Below are 26,250 nucleotides of genomic sequence, written 5' to 3'. Positions count from 1 at the left end.
GGTAACCCAATGAGAACATGTTAGGGTCCATGAGAAAGACCGAAATATATGTAAAAACCGAGAGAAAGAGAGAGAGAGTGAGAGGGAAGGCGAGGTTCTGTTTTGGAATGGCCGGAGCGCCCTCCAGCTTCTACGGTCACTTAGCAGTGGGCGGCATCCACAGGACTCAGGAGTTCGCGATCTCAATCTTTTCTATCACATCGCCTCAAGTTTTTACAAAATATAAATATTCCCACGCCCTTTTGTCAACCCTATACCGGCTTCCGAAGAGGTAATTATCAAGCCTATAACGTGATGATGATAAATATTGCAGAGAAACCTCCATTTATTCCCTCGATTAATGTATTGTTTTCATTTCCATGGTTACAAGGAGGCGAATGAAACCAAAACCGCGCCAAAGCATTGGTGAAAATCAATTCGGATGTCATTCTGTATTCTATTTATACCATGAGAAAGTGAAGTACACTCTAAAAAATGAAGTGCTAATTCAGCTCTTAAAGAGCGTGTATAGTGACTGCACTTCGGAGTGCTGTTTTTTCTCGTTCAAATTTGAACTAGACAAATCAGCACTCCGAAGTGCAGTCACTATACACGCTCTTTAAGAGCTGAATTAGCACTTCATTTTTTAGAGTGTATTCTTACTTGGGCTCCGTTATACTGCATTCGCCGCAAATCAAGCACAATGTAAAAACTGTGGTGTTAAAACTGACACCAATTGGTGTTAATAGAGGACCACACCCTCGGGTGTTAAATAAAACCCTAGATATTGAACAAAAAATGTAAATATAAAAAACATAGGTGTTGTAATAACACATATAGGTGTAAAACTAACACCACCAATTTAACACCGGTGTAAAATAACTAGTGTGGTCCTCTATGTACACCGGTTAACACCACAGTTTTTGCTGTGGAGTTGTTTAAGACCTGTACATCAAGTCTGAAGTATTTTCTTAAAGAACATCATTTATGGAGCATTTCATTAGAAACACATTTAGATGATAATATACAGGACATGCTAATTACAAAACAAACATGTATTTCAACTTCCGATTTGGAATCTCTTACTCTTCTATTAGAACATGGTATAAATATTAAATTCATTCATATTTTCCAGAGGCGAATCCAATTTTTCTTAAATGGGGCGGGGGAGGGAATACCAGAAAAAAATATATAATCATTGTTATCATCACCATTAAAATACGATGATCAACCATGGATGTACTTGTTTAAATTTTGGGCAGCAAAGATAGGACCAATGCCCTTTTGCCTCCGTTTCATTATTATTGTTCGAAAAGAGATATGTTAATTGTATGTACAAAACGCAAATTCCATCTTTTTGTACAGATCTATTATGCTCTTGGTATGACATACGATTTACTGAATATCAAAATATTAATAAGATAAGGTATGAAATTAATGGTATAAGAGTGAAATAAGATTTGAAAGAAACCTTTTATATTTTAACAGATGTTCCTACAACATTATCTTTTATATTCACCACTTACTACGTAATTACGCCTGGAAACTTTCAAAGCTAAAAAGAGCTGTCCCAGCTGAATGGACTGACAAATATGACACCTTGTCTTCTAAGCTTCCAGAAGATCTTTTTGAAATTAGTGAAGGAGGTATTGTAAATTTAACCCTTAATAAACGAGGGGGTCAACTTTAACCCCCCCCCCCTCGACAAATTTCGTCACTACACCATCGCGCAAATTTTCTAGATCGCACCGCTCGCTGACATTTTACTTTCAAGCCTTGCACATCTTTTGACACAAAATTTGTGATACATAGATACGCGGTTGCGAAATTACGCAACATTTCGTAAGTGCATGTCAGACCCCAAATTGCTAAAAAAAAAAAACATGATTTCGTGTACAAAGTCAATGCAATTTTTGTTTAACCAGGAAATCATAAATGTATGATTATGTTTGCTTTTGTTGGTTTAAATGGATTCATTTTATGCTTTTCATGATCGCAAAAGTGTCCCCGACAAATTTCATCGGAAAAACGAATAAAAAAAGGTTTAAAAAATAAAGAAATACATAATGATTTAAAATACAATAAAATACATAATAAATTAATCATATTTGTTCATTTTTTGTGATATTTGTTAGAAATGTAAAAACTGCTACTCTCACCAAAAATTATCATTCTACTAGCTATGTAAATTGAGTTAAAGGCAACACCATTTTTTTTAAATTAGGGCAGACTTCATACGATTATTTGCATAATTAATTATAACAAAAATTGAACAATTAATTTTGTGCAATTTTTTTTGCGGCGATTGCACAATCAGCGGCCGAGATCTGAAGGTAGGGGGGGGTCCCGTATATCCTGGTCTGAAATAGCCCAATTAAGATATGGTTAAAGAATATGAAATCAAAAGATTTTTATGTTTTATTTGTAACCCCCCCCAAAAAAAAAAATCCGATCCCTAATTATACAATACTGGTAATCTAAATTAGGATTACCACTAAACTTTGAATGGCAAAATGTTTTTAATTTTAAACTAAAAGTATTTAAAGCATAACCAGATTAGACAATACAATTTGAAAATACTTTTATTACCTTTTAAATCCAATTTATGTCGTTGGAAATTAGCTGATGACACATCTTGTATGTTTGTGAAGGAGAAGAAACTTTTGTTCATATTATGTTAGAATGTAATTCATTTGCCAGTTTTTGGATAAAGATAAAGAATTCTTTACAATTTATGTTTAAAATGACAATTCCTATTAACGAAACGACGTTGTTAATTGGATGCGAAATTCACGATTGCAAGTTTAACGTTTGTTAATTTGTTTATGATATTTGCACATTATGCAATATCCAAATCCTATGTCATGTAAACGTTGCAAGGAAGAGCTGTTAATATATATTAAATTTGGTATGAGTTCGATAATTTTTTTTATGTAAAATGGCGATTTAAATCCAGTGGTCATTTAATTCAAATGTTCAAAAAACTTTAACTCGATAGAGAAATTTCATCTTTATTACATTTTAGATGAAATGGTTGATGTTTGCTGCATGTTTGTATGTAACTTGTTTTGTAACTCTACATGCACAGTGTCTCGAAAGAAACGGTTGAAATTAGAAAGGAATATAAAGAAGTACCTCTGAATGAGGAGAAAAAAAAAATCACCATCACCATCATATTTTTAAGGGGGGTGGTGGGGGTAGGTGGGTGAAGTGTACATCCCCCCAAAAAAAACAGTGGCGTACCTAGGATTTTCCACAGGGGGGGGGGGCAAATTTGTCCGCCCCAAAAATTGACAAGCAAAAAAAAAAGTCTTCAACCACAAATATTGGATTTCGTACCATAAAAAATTTTGACTAGCAAAAAAATAAGGTTTTCAAGCTCAGATACGTCCCTTGCATGGGTTGTGACTCGTGGGGGGACAGAATGCCCCCTTGCCCCCCCCCCGTAGGTACCCTAGTGCCCCCAAAGCAACATTCCTTCACCACGGATGTCATACCGTACACTCGAGTATACTCCCTAGTAGCCCCCCCCCCACCATCATGTTTCGTCTAAACTCATCGTGTGATGGCGCTGTTGTTCTTTCAATATCTTATTTATCGAGTGTCCTGGATGAGTTTATTATGACCGGACTCAGTTCAATAATTTCAAAATGTTCCAGTAATGATTTCATCAACTTTAAAGAATGCAGATGATTCCGTCAGGTCAACCCTCGTGCTTCGACATGGGTCACATAATATATAATTGTGCTGCACTCAACCCAGGTGAGGTAAATTAGTACCGGCAGGAAGTAATTCACCCAAAAGATGTGATCGGTATAGACTACCTGAGTCGGGCACGTATTCACATTCAAGCCCCTTTTACACCTTCACGGAAGCAACACGGATCATCCCGGATTGTCAATCCGGGGTCATCCGTGTACAGTCCGGGACTACCCTGTACACTCCGGCTACTCATCCGGCGCCATCCTTGATGTACCGGCATGTCCGGGAGAAAAATTGAACATGTTCAATTTTTCATCCCGGAGTACACGGACTGATAATCATCCGTGTTCATCCTTGTAGCCTCCTTGTACATCCGTGTAGCTACCGAATGCATCCGGGAGGCTCCTTGTAAGAACCGGGTGATCCTTGTTGATACCGGCTTTATCCGGGGTCAAATGTTTGTATTGTTTGCGTACATGAACAATAGTCCGTATATTCATAACTAGACAAGACCAATATTGGGAGAATTTGAATTCAAGGAGCATTTTGGGGTTAAAGTTTGAAACCGGTCTGTTTCACCTAATTTAAAGGTGCTGAATCTGATAAGACCGGTTCCCAAGCCAATTTTTAATGTCTTGACAACCTAATTTGCATAAACAAAATGGCTGCCAAATTGACCATTTAAAATCTTATTTCTACAATATTCTTTTATAATACTCGCTTTCATCGACATGGATACTGCAAAATCCTGCATACATAACATGTACCATTAGGGAAAATTTGTTATTTCTGTTTGCGGCTAATTAATTATGCAAATTTATGCATATTTTGCAATATTATGTATAATTTGATAATTACACCTAAAAAGTTTATCATTTTGGGTACAAATAGCATTTGTATCATTATGATAATTGTTTGGCCCTTAAATATAATATTTAGGTCAATTTTCTATGTATTTTATCGTCAGAATACTTGCCTAATGCACTTGATATATCCCAGTACAGAATGTGAGCAACCGTGAAGGTCCGTGTAAAGACCCAGTTACATCCGTGATCATCCGGGTATTCCGTGTTGGCTCCGGGAGCATTGAACATGATCCCCATTGCTACCTTGCCTATCCTTGTAGACTCCGTACTTTTGTGTACATATCCGTGTTAATAACCAGTTAACTCCGTACTCACTCAGGGAATGCTAGGAAAATACAAATTTGGCACCCCGGATCATCACGGACTGAGATCCGTGATGATCCGTGTTGCATCCGTGAAGGTGTGAAAGGGGCTTAAAGGACAAGTCTAACCCCAGAAAAGTTGATTTGAATAAGAATAGAAAATCCAACAAGCATAACACTGAAAATTTCATCTAAATCGGATGTAAAATAAGAAAGTTATGACATTTAAAAATTTTGCTTAATTAAAAAAAGTTATATGCACATCCTGTTGGGTATGCAAAGGAGGAGACTAATGATCCACTGAGCATAATTATACATCACAATTCAAAAACATTGTCATTCATAGTCGTGTATGCCTGTGAAAGTCCTGGAACATTAAATACATCAGTGATGTATTTTAGGCTTGCAATTAAGCCCCAGTCACATATAAACACGGATCCTCACGGATCAACACGGCAATGCCGGCATGATCCGGGGAGGTCCGGGTTAGTTTTGCCCCGGATGACTGTAAACACGGCATCAACACGGCAGCTTCACACGGATCTACACAGACCATGCCGGCAGAACATGTCGTCAACACGGACCGACACGTCAGCAACACGGACCTACACTTCAGCTACACGGACCAACACGTCAGCAACACGGACCAACACGTCAGCTACAAGAACCAACACGGACCAACACGTCAGCTACACGGACCAACACGTCAGCTACACGGACCAACACGTCAGCTACACGGACCAACACGTCAGCAACACGGACCAAGACGTCAGCTACAAGGACCAACACGGCAGCTACATTGACCAGCACGGCAAATGAAAATCTGTTCATAACAATGAGCTGATATTTATTTAATTTATCTATTTGTTCATTTTTTTCTCATCCTTGTCGCAACATTATCATGTTGTGTTTAAAAAAAGATATCAAAACTCCCTTAACCAGTAAAAACGCTGTTTTTATACCACACAGTTTACTGTTTTAACTCTAAATCTTGAACGACAAATGTAATTTCGATTTGATATCACTTCATTGAAATCACAATAAAGGAAAGAAATGTACAAAGTCTATAGAAAACATAATAACAATTAAGATAGACCTAGGTCATGACGCATAACTGTCGATGCAGGGCAGTAGTATAAAACTTAATGTACAATTTCGATGTAACAGGTACATAACATATACATATAAAATATTTTTTTTTAAATGAAATGTGAAATAATGATAACAGACAAAGTTGGGGGTAAATATTAGAAAAAAAAAGAAAAAATATTTATACATTCTCTAAGTTTACAAATATTAGGTTGGGTCAACTGTTTAACAACTACTGAAAAGTTCATAAAGTAAATAGCGTTGTAATGATTTGATGGGAAAAAAGAACACGGACTGCCAAGGATACTCCAGGCAGCCACACGGACCTACACGGCAGCTACACGGACCTACACGGCAGCTACACAGACCTACACGGCAGCCACACGGACCTATACACGGACCATCCCGGATGGCCTTGCCAACCCGGCAGTCCACGGATGACGCCGGATGTTTTTGACAGTCAAAAACTGCCGGGTTGGCCTACCGGACGTTCAAGGACCAACACGGACCACCCCGGACCTCCAAGGATGCCCATGCAAGGCGCCAACACGGATCTCTCCCCGGGCCACCCCGGATCAGATCCGGGGTGGTCCGGGCTCTATATGTGACTGGGGCTTTACTTTCTTTACTAACTGACAATGGAGATGACTATATATTTATGTAAAGTTGTGTGAGGTCATGAGAATGTTTTCTTTATTCCCAGCAATCCACCATCCTTATTGATAATGAAGAAGTTTTTGAAGAAGATGTACATGTACAGTATATGATTCATCATTAAAAAAGTAGGAGGACGAAGGCGATTGTTGATTCTCAACATCAATCGCCTTCGTCCTCCTACTTTTTTAATGATGTTGATGTTATGATTTTTTTTAATCCCTCCTTCAACTGGATCCTGCAGACTTAACAAGCTTTGCTTTTTTTATGCAGGTTCCCTCATATTTCACTCTTTTAAATTGTCTTTAATTCCAAATCGCTATTTTCTTTAATTTGAATTAATTGTTATGCCTTGTCTGATTTGTATTCTCGTGAGTTTTCTGATATTGTTTTCATATTTTCGTTTGTAGAACTACAAACGAAAATATGAAAACAATATCAGAAAACTCATTTTTGTGAAATATGTAAAATAAAGTCAAATCAAATCAAACTATCCTTACCGGCTACCGCCTACACCCCTTCCCACCCCATCCTTATTTATTATGTTGACTTCTTCTTTTACTGTTTTGAATGTTTAGAATCGTTTTCAGTGGGAGCCTTTCTTTCTTTTTTTTCTTTCCCATTATGTGTCTATATTATTCTTGGTAATTGAACTTTAATAAGGCTTCTTTTTTACCTTTAGAAATAATGATAATCATTTAGTTTAGCATGCAATAATATTACAGCGCAATGTTCTAAAAGAAAGATCTGTTCGGTTCTATCCTCTTGCAAGGTCTTGGAAAGCAGGGGTGCTGAAGCAAGATTTTTTCAGGGAGTGCTGCCAGGGTGACCAAACGTCCCGGATTTCAAGGGACATTCCTGTATTACAAATTTCGTCGGTATTTATCCGAACCGTCGTATTTTTTTTTGGTCAAATAATCGATTTTGAGATTTTTGCAGAAAATGAATATACAAGTCCTATTTTATTCATATTTGAATTTCTAGGCAACAATTTATTTCATTTTCTGAGATATGAGGGGATAGTAAAATGCGCAAATCCCATTGGAAACGTGGACTGTAGCAGAACGATACGACGTTTTGACCATGGTTTTTTGAACGCGATTTCAATGCGCGCGGTCAACCAAACCGTCGTATCGGCCAGCACTGCATTTTAATTGACTTTGCACGTGAAAAGCGATACGACCGGATACGACGTTCTGACTGACCGCGCGCATTGAAATCGCGGTCAGGGGGGGCGTTTCATGAAAGGACTTGTCGGATGTTTTATCCGACAAGTCCCATTTTATCCGACAGTTACCATGGGAACTGTGCCTCCCAGCCAATCAAAATCATGGAAAGATGTCAGATCGGGCAACTTGTCGGATGAAAATATTGATGAAACGCTCCCCTGGGTTGTTGTATTCCCTATGGCGTTTTTTGTACATGAACATACCTTGAAGTGCCACACTTCCATCTTCACGTAGGTAGATATTGGTGTGGCAGGGTTTGGGGGCTTTGTAGCCCATTAATAACACAATTTGGATAGTCTCTGTTTAAAGCTGAGGAGTGAGGACGATCTGATAGCTTCTTCAGGGAGTTTATTCCAGCTATCGATTACTCTTTGGGAAATCATGGGAAATCTAAACCACTCAAACCGAAATTACAAGCACGGAGCTTTTTTGCGATTCTATGATCCTTGGTTTGGTGTAAAAATAAGGATACCATTGTCAAGCAATTGTCTTGGTTTGTCCATGTATTTTTCTTGCAACGAATATGTTGTAAGGCTGGAGAACTAAGTGTGAAAATTATAGTACACCGTTGGAGTCGATTTTCTCTGAAATGGGTTATCATCGTCGCAAGTGTGATACGACGGTTCGGATGACCGCTGACGATTTGTCCCGCATCCCTTACGAGTCTGCCCGGAACGGACGTTGTTTTGCCCCGTATTTCACGATTTTGAATATATGTGAAAATATCATGTAATACAATTTTTCTCAAAAGTAAAAGACTAAAAAGGAAACATTATAGAATATGAAAACTTTCTGATTAATTTCTTTTTTAACTTGAATTTGAATTTATTATAAAAAAACAATTACAGCATAAAAATCAGTACATCAAAGAAATACAATGATAGTTTACAGGAACCAAAAAATATCATGAAGGCTAGCTGGCCCTGGTACCTTTAAATGCTCAAATACAAATATCTGTCTTGTTGGAAAAAAAACAAGATTAATAAAATAAACACTTTGAACTCACATAATTAAACACCACAGTTTTTACAGTGTGATTGTAAGTTATAGTTAACAGAGAAGATTGTAGCAAGTAAATTGATTATGAATAAAATAAAAAGAATATCACAACTCTTCATATCTTTATTAACTAATATAGACAATTTATTTCTTATCAGACGTTTGTATATTGAGAGTATGGCCCCAAAAGGTTAAATTCTATATCTGATTTCCAAGTGTCCGGTATTTCGTCTGTCCAAATCTGGTCACCCTTGATGCTGCGTATGTTATTTACCATAGGCAACACCCCTGGATATCAGATTGAAAAAAAACATGAAGACTTGGGAGCAACAACCCCCCTTTTTTGGGGGGGGGGGCTTGTCAATTTTCTTCCTAATCGAAATCACCATCATCTTTTTTTGTTTTTTGGCTTATGTTTTTTAATTCAAGGACTAAGCTCCCTGCGTAACTAGTGCGATGCAATGAGAAAACGTTATTCTTTTTTATTTCAAAATAATGAAATGTTACCTGTGTTCTTCATGTACTAGTAAGCTTTCACAAGGCGGGGCTGCAAGCTTCATCATGCCTTTGTCGTAGATGGCGTTTTCTGAAGCGGTACGACGAGGCGCTGACATGGCTGGGGGAATCCCAGTGCGCTATTCAAACTTCAACGGATTATTTAAATAACAGGAATACTGAGTTGAGAATTACCAAGATCTTATTATATTCTGGATATTTCAAAAGAGAATTTCAAATTTAAGACAGCAGTAATCATAAGTCATGCAAGTGTTAGTTTATTTTCTGGCTTTGTTGTGATTAAAGGATGTATCTGCTCACTTTAACCATGTTAACTATATTAGAAATATTCGGTGATCTCACAGATCTCTATAACTTTCCTATTCCTATTCATTTTCTTTCAAACCATTACCGTCCTGGATATTTTCCCCATTTTCTGTTTTCGGCAAAAATTCAATTTGATCATGAAGGTTGATTCCACCTGTAAGCATTCTTGATCACGTGACACAATTTGTACCACAAATAACATTCTCTTTCGCAAAATGCACAGTCAGGTAACCATGATTATCGGGTTTTAGAGTGCATCATGTATCTCAATTCTTAAAAAAAATTATATGTAATATTTATTTGCTTATTCAGTTGAATAAAAAAAGCAAATCTTTACAGTGCCGAAAGTCATGCTTTATATATATTTTTGTACATACCAAGCTTTGAAAAAGAGTAAAGTAACATTTGCATGAAGGAAAGACATCACAAAAACACAATTTCATAACATATTGATAAATCATATGAAATTATAAAAAAAAAACAAATGAATATATATTCATGTAGATTGAAATCAATATTGATGTATAAAACTTTAAAACACAAAAAGAGTAAACTCTTTACTCAATTTCAGAGGCACAAACTATACAAAACAAACAAAAATACACAAAATCGGAAATTCCCAGAGTTTCTTGTTCTAGAATATTTCGTCATGGGGAATACCCATCTCGAATTTCCTGCCAGTTTAAATCACGTGAATCATCGAAGGTCAAAAGGGATCAAAGGAAATAACATGTCCGCTGTGACACCATTAAACGCATTGTACAAAACTGTTGTCTAATATAAAAGAATGGTAGGACTGTCACGTAATCAAATGTTTTTGTATTTGTGATTGCATCTCTGCATGATACAACTTTCTGTACGGCTAATTTCGATAACTATGACAGATGAAGCGATTCGTTGTTTAATTTGAGGATATCATCTAGGTATGTGAATTTTGCTTTGTTTTAGAACGTAGTAGCTCCTTGTGTATTCTTTGACACCGTGTACTTTACCTTCCGTCATAAAAGGGAACAAATAGCCTATAAAACATTCAAGAAATTTCATTTTGAATTAAAGAATCAGCGGTATAATGTTTGCTCTTTCCGAAAATATAGACACATTTGATTGAATTCCTTATGGTACGACTTAGAACCTTTCGTACTCTCTTTCTAATGGCGATTTCCAGATGTTGACAAATTCCGATATGCATCATTTGCCAATCTGGAAGCCCGGTGGAATTCTGAAGATCATGTTCTTTCATCATTCTCGAACTGACGTCAGTTGAAAAAAAAGGTATCGGTAGTAAAAAAAAATGAAATACTGTATCTGTGTTTTCTATTACATCATATCTACTTTTCACTGTTGCTTCTCAGGCCCTACTAGTAAAGTGCCTTGGCCATTATTGTTTCATCCTTCCCCACCAGATATGAGTAGACTTTCTCCACTTGTTAAATAAATTTATAAGAAAGCTTCGGAAGATATATATTTTCATGACAATAAGCGAAATATATTTTTTTTCATCTCACCTATGTAGGAAAGAATTGGTCATCACTTATTCAACAAGACACCCAGAGCCTAGAATACTTTTTTCTTGAATTGCTTTTCTGCAAAATGGCGTCTGGATTCTCTACAAATGAATTGTGCGAAGAGGAAGGATGTAAACGAAATAGTCAGCTCGTATGCGCTTTATCAGAAAAACGACGGCTATGCCAACAGTGTGCCTCCAAGAAAATTACCGAAGAAGGTGAAGCGTCATGGGCGTGTAAGAAGCATGCGGAACCTATTAAGTTCTACTGCGTGCAACACAATGTTCTACTCTGCCAGTCCTGTGCCACCGTAGCCCACCAGAAGCCTTGCGATTTGAAAGATGTCGAGGATGCCGTGAAAGAGTTTAAAGAGAAACTGAAAGATGTTCTACCAGCTGTTAAGGACAGAATACCAGTCTGGCACAAGCACATGAAGACTGTTTTAGAAACATCTAGTGATATTCATGTCCATTTTGATAATGTTGAAAGTCAAATCCGAGCCCACTTTGAACATGAAAAGGAAGCTGAAAGAAATAGATCATCGGAGAAGGATGTTGCAATAACTGAAGAGTCGGAACGAAAGATACAGATCATACACAAACAGCGCGATGAGGAATTGAAAAGGAACATGGAAGACCTACAGGTTCGTGAGCAAGAGCTTGAAAAAAAGCTGGACAGCATTGTTGGTGAATTGAATGGCATTAGAAAGGTAGTGACAGAAGAGATGAAAGAAATAACAGAGAGATCAAAAGATGTCTTAGAAAGGTTAGATGAGTCGCGCGAAGGAATTGAACACGTTCTCCTGAGTGACCAGGAACTGTGTGTCCGTGCGAAAGAATTACTCAAAACAGCGAATGACGGCTTACATTGTGATACAGGGGCAAACTCATTGCAGCAGGTGTCTACCGCGGCTCGTGAAGTAAAATTTGTCAAGAGGCAAAGAGAAAATGCTGTACCATTTTACAGAATTGATGGATTTCGTGGAAGATGGGAAGTGGTAGATACTGTCGATATTCCGAAGAATGTTAAATTGCCAAGTCTGGTTGGTTGTGTCGGAGAAGGATCTGCAGCCATACGTGATAACCGATCGGGTGACTTGTACCTAGCAAATCTGAAAACCAAAGCAGCCGAAAAGATTCTTGAGAGTAGACCTACACACGGTGCAGTTGTCTCATGCGTATCTCTCGATGACAAAACAACTGTTTGTGGAAAGGCCAGGAAGGGTGACTTTGCCGACTGCGTATCTTTCTACGATGCAGACTGGAAGCTTATTCACGAGCAGGAAACGTCGCGAACCGAAGATCCTAGAGGTGGAACAAAACGGGTCTTTGTGGACGTCGACTGTAAAGGAATGATCCTCGCTGCTGATTTCATGGCATCAGACGTAAATATCATAAACCCATCCAATTTTAAGAAAGATGTCGAAGGAGGTATTGTTGGGACCATACCCATCAAAGATAAGATGAGCGCTGAGGGTTTTCGATCCCTTTCATCAGGAGACATAGTCGTGAAATCTGGGTATGGAGGCCTGAGCGTGATAGACAGATCGGGTGAGGTTAAAAACTTCATCCAAGATTATGAGTGGGGGTCTACGGAGTTCTGCGTCGACTCCATGACAGACGCCCTCTACGTTGTCTATAAGGATCCCGAGAAGATGATGTATGCTGTTGATCAGGTCTGTGCTGAAAGTGGTGTGGTATTCAGGAAGATCCTGGAGTACCCTATGTCAGTGAGTACAAATCACTCACAGACTCAAAGATGTACTGTAACCCCTTCAGGAATTATCATTGCATTTAACGGTGAAAGGATATTCCTCTTCAAGAAATCTTTCACACTGTAGTGTCAATTGGAATATCTCGTCGGATTTTCATGCGATGCCTCAAAATACGGCATTACGTATCAGAAATTAGTGCTGAGTTAACGAAGGAAGTAATGGCTTACCTCTCCCACAAACTCTAAATCCGGCGAAATAATATCTCAAGAGGCAAAATATCTTTTATGGTTTTGATACATACTGTAATTTCATCGTGGTGTTTCATATAAGTATATTTCATTTTTTATAACAATGTAAGCTGATGAATGTAAGTTTAGCAATTTATATTGTAAATAGTTTTTATTGAGGTAATGTATATTTAAAGGTCCTATCACAAACTGTTATCCAAACACCGTTGGACAAACACGAACGGTAAAAATTTGAAATTTATCAACCTCCAAATGCGATTGAACTTTTTAAAAGCCTATTACAAGCATACATACTCGTTTCCAAAGACTCGTCCGACTGCACTAAGTTGGCAAGACCGCTACAATTTAACAAAATATTTTAAGACAAAAACAATTGCTCAACTTCCGAATATGTTGATAGGATAAATATTGAATCTATATAACGTTAAGAAGACAACGCCTCATCAGGTCCGCGATAATGAGCCTTTCTAGAAATTCAGCTACATGATTATGTTACAAGAGTGGTCTTTCATAAAGTTGATTGATCGTAAGTTAAGGGCGACTTTGAGAACGACTGGTAATCCTTTCTTATGCACTAAAAATAACCAATGAACATTTAATGGTGAATATCATTTACCACAAGAATGAATCACCATTCGTTCCTAAAGTCGCTCTTTTAACTTACAAACAGCTTTATGACATGGCGCCCGGTTTCGATCGCATCGCATGAAGGTCCTTAGAACGATGCGATGGAATATTTTGCACTCATAGGAGAAGTCCACCCCAACAAAAAGTTAATTTTAATCCACAAGCGTATTTTAAACTTGCTTAATTTTACAAAACAGTCATATGCACATCCTGATCGTTATGCAAATGAGGAGACTGATGACGTCATCCACTTACTATTTCTTTTGTATTTAATTATATGAAATATTCTATTTTTTCCTCATTGTCAAGTAAAACAACGATTAATTCCTCCCCGCGCATGTGGAATTGGCCTTCTATAATTATGGTTCAGTCAAGTTGGTCCTTATTGTCAAATCTGTAAAACATGAAATATTTTATAACTCAAACAATAAAAACAAAGAAATAGTGAGTGAGGGATATCATCGACTGTCTCATTTGCATGCCACTGAAATTTGTATAATCACTGTTTTGTGAAAAAATAAGCGAAACTTTAAAGTGTCATAACTTTTTTATGTTACATCCGATTTTGTTGAAATTTTCAGTGTTATGCTAGTTTGATTTTTCTCTATTCAGTCAAATCAAGATTTTTTCTTGGGTGGACTTGACCCTTAACATGGTTGAGTAAAAAACCATACCCAGTACAGGGGAACTTCTGCATTCGATCTTGTCACGCAGTAGTGTTAGCAATCCCAACAACGACAGCAACAGCTGCTAACAAACGAAAAGGCCAAATAAAACCAACATCAAAAACGCGTTTTTAAGGCATTATTTGGCGTCGTGTGACGAATACAGAAACACACGTAAACTTTGATTTTGAAGACTATGTGGAATATCTTGCTGTCTGTATCTATTTCATAATCATAAATGTATCACAATACATCATATTTTTTTATTTTCTCAGAATATATCTTACAGTGTTGAATTACATAATTGAAAATATATATTTCATGCTCTAGAATAGATTGAACGCCAACATTATTGTACTTCAAATTCGTTTTGCAATAATCTGACTAATTCCTGAAAATACATTTAGATGCTATAAGCCTTTCCCTTTGTTTTTTACGAAGAGCGTAAGCTCAATATTGGTATTAAAGAGGAAGGGTCTTCTTGGAAGCTCAGATCGTAAGATATAGACTATATCATGTATATGGTGAATAAAAATGTGTGATATATGACTTTTTCAAAAATTATACCATGCAAGCAAATCCACATCAATAGATAGACATTAATAGAAAGAGATGACCATGGCATGTTCATGTAATTCTATACTATATAAAAACAAATTGTTACATTATATAAAATAAGTAAATTAGATCTTAATAAATAATTCCACAGTCACACCACCGAATCCGACACCCAACCAACGAAATATATTAATATATATATCATATACGTCTTTTCAATACCTTCAGCCTGTTTGGAGTCAGTTACATTAGTATATGACTACAGTAAGAGTGATAAAAATTGAGCATAAAGGTCTTATCGAGTGATTTAAGCGGTTAACATGGTTAATAGTTACTGCAATAAATTGTCTCATTTATTGTGTTCTATGTAGAATTCTAGCTATGGCGTCAAACCATGACATACGATTGTATGCTCATGCGCAATGCATAATAAAGTTGATTTGGCATCTTAAACCACGAGTATCAGTCTATGTACTAGGAATCAGAAACATTGTGGATCCACATGCCTGTGTATTCTCCTTTAATTCCCCAAGTCATTCAGTTGGTTTATCATTTTTATCACTTTCATTATAAATACTGTATAACAGAAAATTATTCTTAATATTTTGAGTTGGAATTGAAATATTCAAATATTCGAAAGAAGGCAGTATCTGTCAAGACTTATTCAGAAATAATAATCTTTAATAGGGAATTACGATAGCGTAACATGACCTATCAGCAGCTCTGCTCTTTATGGCAGTTTGAACTTAGCATTCTTCATAGAGGCTCGAATCATACTCTCAGGAAATTGAGGGAAATAACGCTGGAAAGCCTCGAGAAAGTCGTCATCCGACCGGAACTGAAAATGCTGCATCTGATTCGTTTCATCCACTAGCGTCAGTTTGGAATTCTTGATGCTCACAAGCCGACCGTTAGGGTAGGACACACAAAGTAAACCTATAAAACAAAAGAGCTCGTCTACGTCGGTGAAGAATTTCTTCATACATGTAGCAGAGTTGAAATGAGACACAGGAACAGTTTGTTCAGTGTGGATAAAGGCGAACGAAAACCACTTGCCATCGATCAGTTCTGGATACTTAGTCGCAAGTGATGATACCGAGCTTACTCTAGGCTGTAAGATGAACGTACCTTTTTGATCATATATGAAGCGATATGTCATACAGGAATCATTATATTCAGGTGATCCCTGATCAAAATTAAGCGGGACCAAACGGTGGGTCGGAAGACTGGTCCCGACTTCGAACAGGTGCTTTGACCCCTGGCAGGTAAGGTCCTTGAGGACGATACCAACGTGAATATTTTCTCTACGCATCCCATCCACTGGTACCAAATGGGCATCGAAGTTGAGAGAACGTAGCAACATCCAGCTGAATATCTGCAGCTGATAACAAAGGCCTCCTAGTTTGGAGGTGATATCGGACTTGATGTCCGCTGCCGTTGGTAAACGCCGCTCTTCGTCAGGCATGGCGATTACATTTATAGTTTGGTAAGGGATGTGGTGGTGCATCTCTTTGATAACGTCCTCCAGGAACTTGATCTTGTTTGCCTTCAGTTTCATTTCTGCGGATTCTATCTGCAAGACATTGTCCAGGAAATGGAATGCTTCTTCCTTTGTGATTCTATACTCATCAGCCGACGCCATCTTTATTTCTCCAGATGCTTTCAATAAATTATCTGTAGGTATAAAATAACAAATCACAATGCAAAAACATTCTCAGTTTGATTGCATCATTATAATGGCTATCATAATACGTTTAAACTTATATTTTGTATTTTTATTTATTTATTCTCCCATATTCACAACAAAAATATAAGCGGCTACACAGGAACATGAAAAAACAAGTAGGAAATATACCAAGGAGACATGAGGATAATAAAATCGGAAGGACATTCAATTCAGCTATGCCCATAGACAGTACTGTTCATCCATCATGTCCATGGGATCCAAGGAATGAAGTAAAAGGTCTATTCAACATATTGAAATATTGATTAATTTGGCTTCTATCCATTTAAATTTGGATCTAACAAATGAAAAGAATATTTCAAAAGAGTTTGAAAGTGTTGTAAATTTCTATTAATCAAATTTTAAATGGTCGTCCGTGTCATGCACTATACCCACTGATACACAAACGACCATGAATCGCTGATTATTTTGTTTGTAATATTGTAATAACGGGTACATTTTTTTGCTGTTTTTCTTGATGGAGATCTCACACGATAGTTTTGTTTTGTTATCAACTAGTTATTTCACCATGGCCCTGGGAAGCGGGGGTGTATTTATTATTCTCCATATAAGCAGCACCCCAGGTATTCTGGAAGATTCTAAAAATTGAAAAAAATGTAACCAAAATGATCTTCATTTTCTAATGAAAACCTTTTGTTTTTAGCTTTTCAGATTTATCGGCATCATATTGATCTCCAATTTGTAGTGAATACATTTTTGATTGATTATTAATAAAAAGTCCACGTCAATGTCCGTATTCTATTTTCTTGAATTATTAATTCAAGCATATAAACCCATTTGTATTTTTTTCTTTATACAAAACTTATGAACTCATAAAGGATATCATAATTCTGCTTACCTAAAATTGCCACCAAAACACCTCCCTGCTTGTGGATACAGTAAAATAAAATGAACAATATGTTCGAGCCATACAGTTTGGTACTTATTCAAAAGTACACACCAGATGCTGTTATCATTATGTCACCTCTTTGCATGAGAGCGAGTATTGTGACATTAATTTGGAAGGATAGCATGTTTGTATTGTGAATGATTAATATGTGAAATTTAAAAACATAGATAAAAACAGAAATTCCAATGTTGTGTGAAAGTGAAACAGATGTGAAGCGCTTATTTGCAATGAGAGTCATTATCACCAATAGGTACTGGCGTGCATGATGAGTGCATGGGCCGGGCCATGGACCCCCCCCAAAAAAAATAAATAAATAAAATCCTAAAACAACAATAAAATGAAAAAAAATAAAATAACCCCCCAAAAATGAGAAAAGGGATTAAAAGTAGAAGATATAAGGTTTGAATTTTAGATTTAGATTTTTCAATTAAAAATGTAAAAAATTATGCCCCATGCACCTTATCCGGCCTCCTCAGAATTTTCGTATTGCTCGATAATTATTGTTCTGTTGCCACAGAAAACGATCCTTATTGGTCCATTCGATGACACATTGAGAAGAATATTATTTTGCTTTGTTGAACACTTGAAGTGAGCTTTAATCATTGTACAGCATCACCATGAACTTCTCCGTGCTTACGATTTTCTCGAAGTTCTGGTCTCCATCATGTGCACAAGGAATAGACAAAAATCATTAATAATTGATTTCGGAAAGAGATCGCTGACAGAAAGAAGACAGTCATCGAATTGAAATACCTTGGGGATTGTAGAGAAATATCTTTGCAAACTACAGACAACATGTTTCTCAATTGTCATTTGCCAAAAATTGACTGCTGTTTTGAATCTAAAAAATATCACTAGAATCGGTTGAGACATGAAGTTTGCAGAGTGACCGAAATGATAGGAACTTTTTTTCTGAAGAAGTACAAATTTAACAGTTAGAGAAATAATTTGCATTTGAAAAGTCTATCCCTTTCTATATACATTTTTGTATCTATAATTATAGCATTGATGATGATCAATAATGCAATATGATAATGACTGGTAATGAAGTCAATGATAACGATCATGACGATGTTGACGATTTGATATCAGTGAATTAAAAGCAACATCAACAACAACGCACATGATAAAATTTTCTTCGATGTAATAAAGCCGTAATGTAAAATCAGGTTTATATCAACATCGATCTAAAGTAAAGCTAAATTAAGTAGTTTAAAACTATACAGGAACCTCTCATGTTCAAAGGATGTCACTAGGGAAGTGTCAAACAGGATTCTAGGCCCATGGAACACAAACACTTGCAGTCATTCGCAGATTTGAAATGACGGATTTAATTGGTTTATGTACGTTACCTCTCATGTAATGCGATGCGAACGATGCAATGCCTGTAAGGGCAAATTTGATTGGTCAATGCAAGTTTGAGTTTGATCACATCTGATCGTGTTTATGTACAGGAATTGTGTATTGTTGGATCCCAGAGATATCAAGGTAGCTTCCTTTCGCCGGCTATTTCTAAATTTACATTCATTATTTCAGAGTACGAAAATATCTCGTCTCATACGCCGATCTATGATCATAATGAAAATAAGTTAACATGTGTAATAATCTGATGTAATGGGCCGGGTAGAGATAGTTGGGCAGGAAGAGAAAAAGGTTAATAGGAGAGCAGTGGCGTAGTGAGCAAACAAAAAACGAGGGGGCTTGATGTGGCCAATCGCGTAAAATTAATACAAAAAAAAGTTGCGAGAAGGCAAAGCGAGCGAGCAAAAATGTCCAACCTTTTTATTACATAGATCGAAGTTTGTGATAGATTTTGACAGAGTATTTAGAAAATAATATATTTCAACCTTATCCCTTTTCGAATCTTTCCTGTTTTTTCTTGGTCGTGATTTTTTTCCGGGGGGGGGGAGAGCCCCAAGGCCCCGCACATCGTTTACGCCAGTAGAGGAGAGGAGTAGGGGTCAGGGGGGGGGGGGCTGGAGTGAGCGGAGGAATGAGGTAAGGAGGAGGATAATATTGATGATGATGATGTTGATGATAATATTGATAATGATGTTGATGACGATTAGGGTGGTAATAATATCAATGTTGATGATGACGATGGTGGTGATGATAATGATGACAATGAACACGATGTCGATTGTGATAATTCTGACGATGATGTTTTTTTTTAGAAATGTTTCGCAGGGTAAGTTTGATTTCGCCCTTTCCCCTCGACACAGCGTGAAAACAAGCATTTCTGCGCAAACAGATTTCTGCGAGCTGTACAAAAATGGACAGTGCTCACTCAAGTGTAACATTCTGTCAAAACTTTTACTTTCATTGGATAGATGAGACCCAAAACCAAGATTATATGTGAAAAAAATACCCACAGGCTGTATATTTTTTAAGTCCCAGGGCTTTTTCAAAGTGTAAACTTTTTTTTAATACGCACTGTACAAGCATAGTAAGTCCATGTTACAAACAGGGATACGAAGAGTGGCCCTCGCTTGTTGCCGTTGATGGCGCAATGCAAGAAATAACTTTACTGATTGACTTGTGATGACTATCATTTCCTTTGAAATAAAAAAGTATTACTTTGACCTCGAGAGAATTCATATTAACATATTCAAAACGTATTTGTAAGCGATACCTCTCGAGGTTACCATGGTCCATCTTTTAAACATTAATTTTGCTCGAGAGATAACCTGTACTGCCAGAGCCCGATGTACCATATCTATATGTCCACAGGCGTATCCCGCCACAAGCATGCGCTTCTCGGGACCTACGCCTTCTTCTGTACACATAAGTTGTATATATTTATATTCTTTATGGAAATTGATTTCATATGAATTCTTGTTAACAAAAATGAAGAAATTTTGTAAAATGGAGAAAAAGAAATGTTTCTTTGAAATGAAAATGAAAAACCATCGAGATTTTTTTGCTTGGGGTGCTGAAGTAAATTTGAAAATGAAGGTAGTTTTGGTAAAAAAACAATGACAAGCAAAAAAAAAGTTTTCACTACAAAATGAAGGTCGTTTCGAATCCAAGAAATCTGACAAGCAAGCAAAGAAAAGGTTTTCGCTACAAATCAAAGGTAGCTTTGGTCTAAAAAAATCAAAATCTTCCAAAGTTAAAGCTATTGATAATTTACACTTATCATCCTCTATGATAATTTTATGCATACCATTTTAAACGAATGAAGCGACTTTTTCAAGGCTCGCTCACTGCGCTCACAGCTTTTCTCCAATAATTACATACTCTCAATAACCCAATTCCATTACGCGCATGATCACAAGAAGGTCATTCCTACTAAAGTGACATGATGATTTAATATCTAATGTGATAAGCAACAACTTTGATATCTTGATTATTCTTATATTCTTTTGCATTTTGTTTTTCATTAGATCAACAAAAAACATCAATGCGTCAACTATAGCTACTGGTATTTGACATTCGACCAAGTGCATTGTTACAGCACCTTGTTAATTCATTCAAGTAATAATGCAGCAAATACTTTCAATAGAGTAATCATTAGTGTGCTATTCTAGTCACATCAACATTTTTGTCCGGCAAGTTGTCAGATCTGACAACTTTTCAAGATTTTGGCTGAGATTTCAAACCGCCTCGACCATAAGAATCCCCGTTAAATTACGAGAACTAAAACGTCCGACAAGTCCTTTCATGAAATGCTCCCCTGCATGGTCTATTCAATTTCTGCATCCTGCTATAAGGCATACTTACATAATTAACATCTTGCTTTGAAATCTTCCTATCATAAATGTAAAAAATGAAAGGTCATTTGCCAAAAATTACCCATGAGGTAATACCGAACTGGTCTATTGAAAGACCATTTTGGTCATCACTCTGGGTTTTTTTCGCTTCGCTCGCTCGTATATTGATATTTATTGTAATTTATTACTTTATAGGCCGTATCCCAACAAATCCATATAGCCGTCGACAAAATACTGATGTGCCTTTGACCGAAAGATTTTAGTATTATGTACACATATGCAGTATATATACTGATTATTTCCTGCGGTGTGGTAATTACACAGTATACTTGAAGGTTTTGTACACCACTTTTTCTTCCAACTGATGAAAATTTGCTCGCTCGCTTCGCTCTCTCGCATATTGACTGTAATTCATTACTTACATTACAACAAATCTATTGTAGCCATCGAAAATATCGTTTTAGACCTTCAACTGAAAGATGGTAGTATAATAGCCCCGTATACATAGCCCTTGGTGTGTGATATCGATATCACCCAAAATTTCAGTGTATTTTCAGATCAAAATATTGCTATCTCCCCCCCCCCCCCCACACACACACATGCTTGGATCGGACTTATGACAGCGCTTTCTTGATATGATAGATTCCCCGATGCTAAGCAGGCTTGGCCGAAGAATTTCTCGCTTCGACACCAAGTTTGCTTTCACCAAAAGATGGCTGACTAACAGATAAACCGTCTTACACACTGAATGACAGATGATGGCTGACTGACAGACTGATTAAAAGATACACGTCGACGACTCCCGCAACATCGACTTCGTTATCGGCATAAAAATTGACGCTTTCATCGACAATCAAGATCGGTGAAATCGTCGGCATCATCGATATCTTCTTACGCAGACAGAATGACTGACAGACAAAATGTCTGATGGACAGAATGACTGACAGACAAATGTATGATACAAAGAATGACTGACAAACCGACTGAAAGACAGACTGAATTACTGACAGAAACAGGTAAAACCCAATAGATATATTGGTCCATAGTAAATCAAAAGTAATCTGACATTTCGGTTTCTGACACTTTTCATAGCAAGATTTACGTATTGCACAAAGATTTAGCTTGCGTGTATCCCTATTGCAACATTTACATGGATGTTGTCATAGCATGTGTTATGATATGAAAATTTTCATTAATTAGCCATCGTAAACAAGTATATAGATTAACATTACTTAAGCTTATGTACATACAATGTATATTACTAAGTCTATATTTAGACATCTTGTCTAAAACTCACAAAAATATATCAAAACACAACCATACTCTCTTTGATTAAAACATTTGTCGCCATTAATATATATTTTACTTCTCTTATTTTATCTCCTGTACTTAATACGTTGTTGAAATTGTCACAGTTGCTTTCATGTTATGATTATATTGGAGATTTTTTTTTCTGTTGTGTGTTTTTAAAGGAATTTAAAGGGGTACTCAAGATTAAAATAATATGATTTGAACAGATAAAGAAAAATCTTACAAACTAAACACTGGAAATTTCACTAAATCAGACATGGTATAACAAAAGTAATGGCATTTAAAGATTTCCATTATTTCGGTAAAACAGTAATTTTGTATGCATGTCTTCATGATCATGCAATGAGCAAACTATTGATGCCATATCTCTTGTTCTTTTGCATTTTATTACATGAAATTATATTTATTCAATATTTGTCCTCCAAGAACTAAACAAAGAATGGATTGACAAGTGATTTGATGAAAATAGATATCCATTGCTGCAGCTTATTTTATGATGAGAGAGAGACACATTTTTACACACGAGAATTAAAATGTGATATAATTGTGATTTCATGTAATAACATACATGTAAAAAAAAAAGAAAATGGGGATGTGACATCATCAGCCGACCTTATGAATATTCATGATGACGTGAAATTTGAGCACTTTGCTAAGTGAATTTTATTCTATTTACTTAGAGATTTTCGTTTTCAGCCCTGAGTATCCCCTTAAATCCGAGCTATTTATATCATGTCCTATATTTTGTACTGTATAGTCTCGAAATTTATTGTAAATATGCGATGGTATACGATTCTTTAAAAAAAAATAGTATTGGGAGTGTTCTGCGATTCTAAAATTTTGATCTTTGTAACATATTGTGGTGCAAATGCATTAGAGTTCTCCCAACAGAGCAAAATCATTTAATCACGAAAAATAACCGTTTTAAAAAGTCAGTAAGTATATTACACTACATGGAGCGATGTATCATTATATTTAATGTCCTTTGAATTATATTGTTGAGGGTGTATACACCTGCGTTACAAGAGGTCATGGAGCGAGTTAAAATTCAAAAGTTTTGATCATGTTGATTGATAAAGGGGCTTCAGAAACCAACTCTGGGAGGCCTTTGGAAAAGGTCCAATTCCCTTACCAATTTGTTATTGTTATATTGAGGTTCTATTTTCTATTTATCAAATCTTTGTGAATCAATAAAGGATTACAATTAAGAGGTGAATAGTCTCACTTTATTGAAATATATTGCGTGTTCCATAGTGATGGACCCACAGGTATGACAAAATACTTTTTTGGCAGCGCCATAGCAACCAACGAAGGTGGCTTTAGATTTGAAATACAGATATCTATTCATACTTCTCCTTTGTTGTACGATAATCGAAATTGATTTTTTTTCTTTATTTTCAGTTATTTCTCTCATATCACGTATGGGTATGTATAACCTGGATTCTTGAATGTGGATAGTTACATCTTTTTCGTGTTGAAGCGTGTATGAAATGAGATCTGTTATGTTTTGATGAATTTTATTGATTTGTTTCGAGAAATGTTCTGAGTTCATTGAATACAACGACAAGTAATGATGACTATTTGTGGTTTACTGAGGACCACTTTCTAATTTGCAAGAATCTACCCTAATTGAAACTTAAATCAATAACGTTTGAGTCTTGGTGAAATCAATCTATTCATTACAAAATAATGAATCTGTAATAATACTACAGTATCGATATACTCTTTGATATTCTGGAAATCATACCACAATAGTATAATTAGGCAGAATTTTAGGTTACACAGTCTGCCGTCTGCCCCCACAACACCCCCCCCCCTCCCCAGTCTGCCGTGCAAGCCCTTCTCTCTATAGTTAATGGTCTGAATGCGCAGCCTACAATGCCTTGTCTAATGGCTGCGAGTTTTGTATTTGATAGTCTTTACGTGTAGACCCACTTGATAATCAAAGTTTAAATCAGGGTCTGTGCCTGCAGACTACCCCCCCCCCCCTGTCTCCGAAAACGACCCGGAGTTTCAAACATATCACAGCATGAACTCTGACAGGTATACAATGACCTTTTTAGAAAAATTAAGATCAAACTAATTCCGTGTTCACGGTAAACAGGCGAGTCGATTGGCACGAATCGATATGTCACACCTTAATTGAGAGATCAATACCACGCGAGAACAATATCAATTAGGCATGTTATCGGCCCCTTCTAAGTGCCCTTGAAGTATCGTTATTTCTGGAAAAAAGGAGGCATCGTACTTTTTATGGGTGAATTATTATTGCAGGATGGCAATCGATATACTTGATGCTGAAATTGAGAGTTCTCTCACGATAGGCGGATCCAGGATATTCCGAGGGGATGCACATTTTTCCAATAAAATTTTGACAAGCAGAAAAAAAAGCTTTTCACTTAAAAATGACAATTTGACAAGCAAAAAGAAAAAAAAGGTCCTCACTTTCAAAAGGGGGGCACACTTGGGTAAACCAGGCATTTTTACCTTAAAAATTTTGATTATTGCTCTCAAAAGGGAGGGGGCATGGGCCAGATGTGAACCCCCCCCCCCCCGGATCCGCAACTGTCTCATGATAAGGACCAAACACACCTGGGTCCCGTCTCACACAGACTTGTGATTAATCCGATCAACCTCAACTCTATATGGAATCCATAACTGTCTTTTTTTTTCAAAAATGAAATTTACACAGTGTACTTTTGTGCACAAAGAGAAGTGCACTATTTTGACAAGTCAACGATGAATGCATGATTATACAGATAGGCCTATGTCTAGAAAACGTTTTGAAAAAAAAAAACATTTAGATTTTGATTTTGCTGACATAGCCCTGGAAAGCGGGGGTGCTGGGATGCTGCGTGTATTATTTTCCATAGACAGGTATTCTGGCAGCTATGTAAAAATTGAAAAAATATGTAACCAAAATGACCTTTCATTTTTTTTCTTTTTTTGCTTTTCAAATTTTCGGGACCAATATGACCTCCTTTTTGGAGTGAAAACTTTTTTTGTTTTTGCTTTCAAATTTCTCGGGGCCAATTTGATCTCCATCCCGTAGTGAAAACTTTTTTTTTTCATTTTTTGGTTTTTGCTTTTCAAATTTACAACAGTAACCTCCGTAAAAAAGGAAGACTTTCCAAGGGCCTGCTGTTCATAGCTGTGGTTGATGGGATCAATCGCAACTCTTTGTAAGACATGGCCGTGAACGTTTTAGCAGGCGTACGCTTATGTCAGACCGTTTTCTATTAGTGACCATATTTCTTTATATAAAAAATTCCTTGGTAAAGTAAAGACGATTTCTCTATAATAGCATTTCATTTCTTGATAATGTATATTTGTATGAAAATTTTGTTTTCTTGATATTTGATAAAACAGAAAAATATTGCTAAGAAATTATGATAAAAAGTGTGCCATCCTATTTCTTCATATCGATCATTTTATTGTTGATATCAAGAATTTCCTTGGTTAACAACGCAGAAAGATGTTATGATATAAAGTAGGCATATTTGATTTCTTAATACACTCTTAAAACAAATCAGTCAAATTGACTAGACCAGTAGTCAGCTGGGAGCAACTGATATGGCAATCACTGATATTCACATTTCTTACATATATTCTAGTCAGATATAACTCTTTTCTA

General features: G+C 36.5%; 2 protein-coding genes across 2 annotated transcripts; one reads left to right on the top strand and one right to left on the bottom strand.

The window, feature by feature from the left end:
• Positions 1-10,270: 10,270 nt before the first annotated feature.
• LOC121425990 lies at positions 10,271-13,304 on the top strand. Its single transcript, XM_041622153.1, has 2 exons — positions 10,271-10,565; positions 11,156-13,304. The coding sequence occupies exon 2, from the start codon at positions 11,233-11,235 to the stop codon at positions 12,985-12,987; it is 1,755 nt and encodes a 584-aa protein (XP_041478087.1). The 5' UTR covers positions 10,271-10,565; positions 11,156-11,232; the 3' UTR covers positions 12,988-13,304.
• A 2,385-nt stretch (positions 13,305-15,689) lies between these two features.
• Positions 15,690-16,601, bottom strand: LOC121423689. Its single transcript, XM_041619517.1, has one exon. It carries the CDS (start codon positions 16,599-16,601, stop codon positions 15,690-15,692), a length of 912 nt encoding a protein of 303 aa, XP_041475451.1.
• Positions 16,602-26,250: the final 9,649 nt, after the last annotated feature.

Source organism: Lytechinus variegatus, chromosome 1, assembly GCF_018143015.1.
Source record: "Lytechinus variegatus isolate NC3 chromosome 1, Lvar_3.0, whole genome shotgun sequence".
Taxonomy (NCBI): domain Eukaryota; kingdom Metazoa; phylum Echinodermata; class Echinoidea; order Temnopleuroida; family Toxopneustidae; genus Lytechinus; species Lytechinus variegatus.
This window is presented reverse-complemented; position numbering and strand designations above follow the sequence as displayed.

Coding starts and splice junctions, on each gene's coding strand:
- LOC121425990 (XM_041622153.1), top strand. CDS start 11,233: ATGGCGTCTGGATTCTCTACAAATGAATTGTGCGAAGAGGAAGGATGT.
- LOC121423689 (XM_041619517.1), bottom strand. CDS start 16,601: ATGGCGTCGGCTGATGAGTATAGAATCACAAAGGAAGAAGCATTCCAT.